Genomic DNA, 7714 nt, shown 5'->3' with positions numbered 1-7714 from the left:
TGAGGCTGAGGCTGATACTCGGTGGTGTCTTAACTTTTCTACAAGTTCATCAATATTTGGGGTCAGGCTCTGAGCTGAGCAAATCCTCAAAATTGAGTGAGGGTGTTCAGCAGTAAATCGACTTCTGTGTGATGTTTTGTTCAGCTTCATCAAAGAAAATAGTTGTTCACACACGTATGTGCTGCCAAACTTTCGACAACGTTTGAGCAGCCTGGATGCGCAGCGGGGCCACTATGTCGGGGAGGAAAGGGGCAAACTGCGCAGCACGCACTGCCGTATCTTTGCAGAAACACTGCAATTGTGTTTCTGCTAATGCTCACGTTTAAAAAGAGTTGCTTTTTTTCGGGGCAAACTTCGTCACAAACTTTAAGTATACCGTTTTTAATGAAATCCCCCTTCCCCCTCCATGTCCATGTTTTTTGTTTTTGTTCGCGTGTTTCGTTTCATGATGTCGTCTCAGATTACACTCTTTCAATAGCGCCACACTTTCTCCGCACAGAAGACAAACAAGTTTTCCAGCTACGTCCATGAACATGTACTTCGACCCCCACCTTGTTGGAAACCCCCGGTTCTCAGTGTCCACCTTCCGTTTTGCAATTTTTGATGGGTATCTGAAAGCTAATGTCGCTGTTATGGGAACGACTGCTAGACTAATAAATATTTAAATAAAGCGGCCGACTGCTTGGCGCGTCGCCATTGCATTGTGGGAAATATAGTATTGGTGCGTGTAAAAGATCTGCGGGCTCTCAGCTTGCTGCGGGCCGGTTCTAATAATAAATCAATATCATCCCAGGGGCCACTGAAAACATTCTCGCGGGCCGGCACTTTGACATAGGTGCACTAGTGCAAACAAACACAAAAAAGACGTGCATCCATTATATATTTTTAATATGCTATACACGGAATCATACATGCTTCGTTTGGCTGATTGATGTGTGTCTTTTTGCTCATCTTGCTGTGTATTAGTTTCCCTCTAGTTTTCTCTGCTGTAATCAGTGATGAAAGTCTTCGGGATTTTCAAATGTTGATGAAAATTTCTCCGGAGAATTGAGGAAAATTTGCCTAAAATTAATCCGGATATTAGTTGACAACATTGAACGAACACGCGTTTGAGTTCGTTGTTTTGCTTTCACGAGCGTAGCCATGGTGAGGCACTAACACTAGTGACAGTAAAGAGATTTTCATCTCTTTATAAACACACTTGCTAAACTCCAGTGGAACGAATAAAAGACGCCGTGGACAAGACAGTTGTTGTCGTAAGAAAATATATATTTGGACAAAAAGGGAAACACAGATTGGCAGAAAATCGTGTCCGTCCGTCTTCGAGTGTCGTCTCGGCTAGCTTAGCTTAGCTGTTGTCGTATGTCGTGTGTGACGTCGGTTGCGTCGGCGCTGATTGGTTGAAATCAAAAGACGCGCTTGCGTACATGTTTGCGCTGACGCACGCACAGCAGAGTGGCGGACTTTCTACTGCTGAGGCGCGCTTCGCTCTCGAGTGGCGTCGCCACAACAGTAATACCCTCGTCTCGCCATCTCACCTCACCATATCTTGGAGTTTTCAAAATTTCGGCGAGATTGGAAGCCGCAATGGGTGCACGTGTGCACGCAAAAGGATGATTAATCTTTGAACTTCGAGTTTGAATAGCGTTTTGTGTAAACTAATTCATGCGTGATCGGCCAGGTGTATGTGGGTGAGGCTCTTTGCAGTAACACATTAAAAGAATTGTCTCTTTATTTCTTTATTTGTTTGTTTTCTTTCTTTCTTCCTTTCTTTCTTTCTTTCCTTCCCCAGAATTTTCAGGAAAGTCCACTTTCATCTCTGTGTAATATGGTTCCAGCCAGACTTAAAAATGCACCATGGTTTCTCCGTCTTCTCCTGTTTTGTCTTGCTTGGTGTGTTGTATGATTAGTCACTCCCTGTTCTCCTTTAGTGATAACAATTCTTGGCAGAAGTGTAGCTTATTTGCCACCACAGAGACGAGGATTAGTGATTTAGAGGAGCGGTCCGAACCACATAAGGACAGTGTTTATCCACGCTGGCTAGCCAGGGCAAATTTCATTTTTAAGGACAATGAAATTGCTTCATCAATGAGGTTCTGCACACCGGCAAGTGAAATATTGAACAGTGGGAGGGAGACTCATCTTCAGCAAGCATGCATCTTGACGTGCAAGTTGGATGTGTGATCTTTGACATTGTCCTGCAGGTTACCATGCAGTGCCAGAAAACAACGCAGCCGTCACCAATAGCCGACCGTACCATGAGTTTGCTGTGCCTCAGCACCCAGGTAGGGATGGCACATACTAAAAGAAGTCACCAATGACTAAAATGGCAACTGACAAAGTGATTGGGCCATATGGAAAATACTTTGAGGAAGTGTAAATATGCCCAAATACGTTTTGTTCATATTGCCGCTGTCCAGTGAGTGCGCGTGGAACGCCCTTTTTGTCAAGGAGCAATAAAACACTAAGTAGATAGAAATGATTTCTCTCTGATGTTTTTTACAGTTGTTGCTGTATATTGTATTCACCATTTTAATTGTTGCTTGTTCCCCTCGGTGTGTGTCGCAAGATAGTTTGAGCACATTTTTTTCACATAGGAAGATATGGAAATGAATCTGTTGAGGGTCACACTGTCAAACTTTTTTATTTTCAGGACTGGCTCACATCAGAGGCGGCATCACAGGAAAACGCGAACGGGAAATGGAACGTGAATGTTCGGGGGAGGAAGATCCGTCATCTTGCTCAGGCCACAAGATGCAGAGGCACAGTGCAGAGGTCAGTTGCGAGAGTGCAGGCCTACGCCAAGGCTTTTAAACATTTGTCACATGTGACATCAGTGACTGAACATTGATTGCCACGTGGGATCCGAGGAGCTAAATGGAGGTTTCATTGGATTCTGCACAAACAAATGACAACCTGATCAGATGACTATTAAGATAGACCGAATGTTTTTCAACAATGTTCTTTTGTACAGTTACATCAGGGCTGCCACTTTGTTTGTTTGTCTGATCTAAGCAGGTTCTGTAGTTCAAAACTTTAACAGAATATCTGCAAACAGAGGGGAGCTATTTTACTATTGACAACTTTGCGATTTGGTCGCTATTTTTAAATCCTAAACAATACAACAAGATGACGATTCATACAAACCAACAAGTTGTTCCATCCATTACAAAAAAAAAAAAAAACCCACGTTGAATATCAGAGTATTTGAATATGTGTAAGGGGCTGTGGTTGTTGCTGTGCCAACAAATATTTATGGCCAGGCCACCAACCACTTTAGGGAGGGGGAGGTGCTGGGGGCGGGGCTTCTATGCAAATGTGCTGTTGCTGTGCTCACAGCGAAAGATTCAAAACACTAACTATGCAAAACTGTGGTGGTGTTCACTCATGGAATCCATCAGTAAAAGGAAAGAGGACTCATTTTCAGTTCCAAAACGTTTGCATTTCACTAACCATGCCGAATGAATGTACGGGGTTTGTTGGTCTAAAATGAACACGTATCTTCTTCCCATCCCACGTACCGTAGCAGGATGCAAACGATAATGATTAAAGGAATCCTCAGACGCATTTGTCTTCAGGATACATTTATCCTCAATTTAAATGTTTTTGTACCTAGGAAAAAAAAACATGAAAGAGACATAACAATATGCAACCTTTTAATATCTGTTATGTTTACATTGGCATTAGTTAGCTAATACTGCACTGTACTACGATAGTAAGGTGTCACCAATGTGGTGCCCGTGGGCACCAGGTAGCCCTCAGGGGACCATATGAGTAGCCTGTGGGCCCGTTCTAATAATAGCTCACCAGTGATGGGACATTTTCTCGGAATGTTGTAGAAGTGATCGTTTGGCAAGGTAAACAATGGCAGCAATTTATAAAAATACAGTGTTGTCTATTGATAGTTATCTGTTTTGTAATTCTTGTGAGAAACGATCACCATGATCAGTGTCTTCTCATTAATTATGAATAATAACGTGCAAAGGTAATTTGAGCAAATTTGTTATTTTAGAGTTGTATACTATCAAACTGGTAGATAGACCTTGGCATTAATCGGTACCCCAGAAGTAGCTCCCAGTTTCAAAAAGGTTTGCTAATAATAATAATAATAATAACAATAATAATCATAATCATAATAATAATAATAATACATTTTATTTATAAGCGCCTTTCAAAATACCCAAGGACACTTTACAATCAAAAGAGCAATAAAACCACAGATAAAATTATAAATCATAAAAGCGATGAGTTTAAACTGTGTATGCAATTTTAAATAGGTGGATTTTAAGATGAGTTTTGAATATAGGAAGAGAGTCAATATTTCGGATGTCGGGTGGGAGTGAGTTCCAGAGTTTGGGGGCAGAGCGGCTGAAAGCTCTGCACCCCATCGTGCTGAGACGGGCAGAGGGTACACAGAGGTGGAGGGAGGCTGAGGACCTAAGGGAGCGAGACGGAACAGAAATTTGAAGAAGGTCCGACAGATAGGTTGGGGGGCAAGGTTATGGGGGCAATCCCTGGTCTATTCGAAATAGAAAAATAGAAATAAAATAAGGTTGATGAAAAAAGAAAAACTGGAATATTCATGTCGTTAATTTCAAACTAACGGTGTCAAAATCAGTGTTATACAACCCTCATATTCATGGTATAACTGTAAACGTACAACCAAAGACGTTTCCAGGGCAAGAACAGGAAAGAAATAAAAATCCTGCTGGAGCTGTGACAAAATGCCCCAGGCTAACATATCGGCAGCAAGTACAGTGTATCGTTAAATTTCAGTGGCAGAAAAACTCTGAAATATTAGATTAAAAAAAAAAAGTCTTCCACGATGACATATTCCTGTGAAAAATATATATATATATAGTACATGATACACAGCAGGCAGGGGGTCAGTCACCAACCTTTTTAAACCCGAGAGCAACTTTTGGGGTAATGGTCAATACAAAAGTCCAACAGTTTCATACACACTTCTAAAATAACAAATTTGCTCAAATTATATTTAATTATATCCCTAATAAATGATGCTAATCATTTTGTGATGACAACGATCATGTTAATGATTAATCACAATAATTAAGAAACAGATACAATGTGCAGCTCCGAAAATTTTAGGAAACCTTTTTTTTTTATTTATTTTTTTTTTAATTTAATGCTGAGCCACTCCATTTTTGCCCATTGGATCAGTACATGGCTAGAACAATGCCTTTTTGAGTCTTCAAATTTTTCTTGTGTTGCTTTGTGTCCTACAGACCACCTAAAAGGACGTCACACAAGAAGAAGTCGACATTGGTCCACTGTAACACACATTCTCAGTCAAAAACTGCCAGGGTGAACACAAAGGTGAAAATGTGATTCAAGGCTCAGATTTTCCAAGGGAGTGTGGCGACCTCTGACCTCAGTCATTTTCAGACCCGCAAAAAATATCAACAAACAAAACACATCTATTTATTTGCAATAAAAGTACAGCAAAAAAAAAAAAAAAAGACAACCCTAGCAAATGTGCCCATAATTATCTTCATTTATGGGAGTACCAAGTCACCATTTTTTGCTGCGCCTTATCAATATTTATGTACATAAAATACTTTTTCACGTCTATGATCTTGGCAGCTACCAGCAATATTGGGTTACATAGGATGATGTGTTTGTGTAGTTTGGCTCATCTGATCGAATGAAAAATTAGACATGCCAGGTATTGATACACAACTGTCTACAGAACCCCAAACAATTTTTTTCTAAACCCTTTCAAAAAGTCATGAACAATTAGCTTTTGCCACCTCCCGGTGATGTCACTTTTTTTCAAGTGAGTATTTTATGGATCTTTGCCCTGTCACATTTCCAACTCGGTGGTTCCCCTGATGTTGTCACTTAAACGTTCTGAAGACCAGTGACACTTGAGCCTGTGCACCATTTTCATCAACACAAAACTGTTCACAGACCCCCACTTGTTAAGATGTTTTCAAGGACAAGGATCATCTCCAAGGTTCCCTTTTTTCTACTGTTTCATAATAAAACAACCAAAAAAAAAAAAGAGAGAAAAATAGACAAATTGTGCTTGAAACAAACATTCCTCACAATCAAGTCCAGCCTCCCGATGAAGGACGACAACAGCGCAAGGTGTGACTATTGATATCTCGAGTGTGTTCCAAACTGACACTGTAGGAATGGTGCCAGAATCCAACCAATAGCAAACCTGGCTGACATTGGCGACCTGGATGCTCTGTGGATACATCGGAAAGTCCGCTGCTGTGGTTCGGAATCGAACCCAAGGACATGCACATCTGCCCCCACCCTCAACCCCCGCCCCCATGTTTGATGCAAGATGATGTTTATGCTCCACAAAACACGCTTCATGATCATTCAAAAGGACACTTCAACAGGTCTGCTCTGCGCCCCAATCTGCAGCCACCTGGGGCGGGGGATACATTGGATTCAATGGCCCGCCCCTACAATGAGACTTGACGTGCAGAACACGCATCAGACTTGTATTTGGATCACGGATCAGCTTCAGTGTGTCTGTAACAATACCCCAGAGGCCAACATGGGACATAAGTCTTATTGCGTTCTTCAAATCAAGTGTTTTCTTCATGGCGCTTTTCTTAGTATCGAAACCCGATTGTTTTGTTGATAACCTATAGATATGATAATGCTACATACTGCATATCATATCCTTAGTCATACAAAATGTTCAACACAGAATGTTTCACCCTGCATCGCATTTTTTACTTACGGTTTGTTTCAGTTTTATCCCAAAAAAATGCAGATTGGGGCAGCAGCAGATCATGTTGCGATTTCTAGAGACTTTTTTGGGGGGAGGAGGGGGGGGTTGTCGAACTATTGTGTACTATCTGTATCATAATTCTTCTTGAGAATTTAAACAGATTTTGTAGCTTTAATTGCATTGAAAGAGAAAGTCAATGTTTTTTCTTTTAGTTTTGTCATCCCGCAGCCCAGTATCACACAACGGTGGAGGAATGACAGACGCGTCCATTTCATTTCCCCAGTTGACTCAGTGTCTCGCCTGAAATGGGGCTGGGGCGTGGCGCGAAATTCCTCTGCCGATGCCATCGACTGTGTCCGTAAACTGGTGCTTGTTCTCTGTCCTGCTTTGTGATGTGAAAGGCCTTGTTTGTTTGTAATTGATCGCTATCATGACAGCAAATAAAAACGGTTTCGGCGCGGCATGCTTTCCTTTGAATTATTTTACGAATGTTGGCACCATCTGCGATTGGCTGACAACCAGTTCGTGTACCCCGCCTACTGCCCGAAAACGGCATCATCCAGCAATGCAAATGCCGTATCGGGAACCTATTTAGAAAAAGCAGAATTGGTATTCAAGGCCTCAATTGGCAGTTTTTGGTCATGTATTTTTCTGCCGTGTTGGAGGTTGAGATCGGAAAGTAAAGCTTGGTTTGAAATGGAAGGAGGAAAAGAGCAGTACATTGTGGCAGTCGGAAGGAGCACACGTGATTGACTGTAGAACACGTCTTTATTCCACGATCTGAACAGTTCCAACTTTGCACCTAAAACATTCACATAACCATGCCCCCTACTACATGCCTGCTGGATGAGAAGCATGGTCCTAGTGTCCCCCCTACAGCGCCCCCCCCCGCCCCCCGAACACCCAGAAGGGCAATCAAAATGACAACTTCACCGGTGGTCTTATTAGCCTGCCACAACGACTACGCAGTCCGTCTTCTGGTGGCGCAGGTGAGACAAG

General features: G+C 41.9%; 1 protein-coding gene across 2 annotated transcripts in view; it reads left to right on the top strand.

Annotated features, from left to right (window-relative positions):
- The window catches only part of LOC109514258 (cryptochrome-1-like), a 26431-nt gene extending 19255 nt beyond the window's left edge, over nucleotides 1–7176 (top strand). For both annotated transcript variants that reach the window (XM_019867186.1, XM_019867185.1), the window contains 3 exons: nucleotides 2205–2285; nucleotides 2654–2775; nucleotides 5247–7176. In XM_019867186.1, coding sequence (XP_019722745.1) covers nucleotides 2205–2285; nucleotides 2654–2775; nucleotides 5247–5255 — 212 coding nt within the window. In that variant the 3' untranslated portion in view covers nucleotides 5256–7176. The remainder of the gene's footprint in view (nucleotides 1–2204; nucleotides 2286–2653; nucleotides 2776–5246) is intronic.
- Nucleotides 7177–7714: the final 538 nt, after the last annotated feature.

Source organism: Hippocampus comes, unplaced genomic scaffold (genome assembly GCF_001891065.2).
Source record: "Hippocampus comes isolate QL1 unplaced genomic scaffold, H_comes_QL1_v1.1 scaffold486, whole genome shotgun sequence".
Classification (NCBI taxonomy): Eukaryota; Metazoa; Chordata; class Actinopteri; order Syngnathiformes; family Syngnathidae; genus Hippocampus; species Hippocampus comes.
The sequence above is the reverse complement of the archived record's forward strand: the minus strand, read 5'-3'. Positions and strand labels throughout refer to the sequence as shown.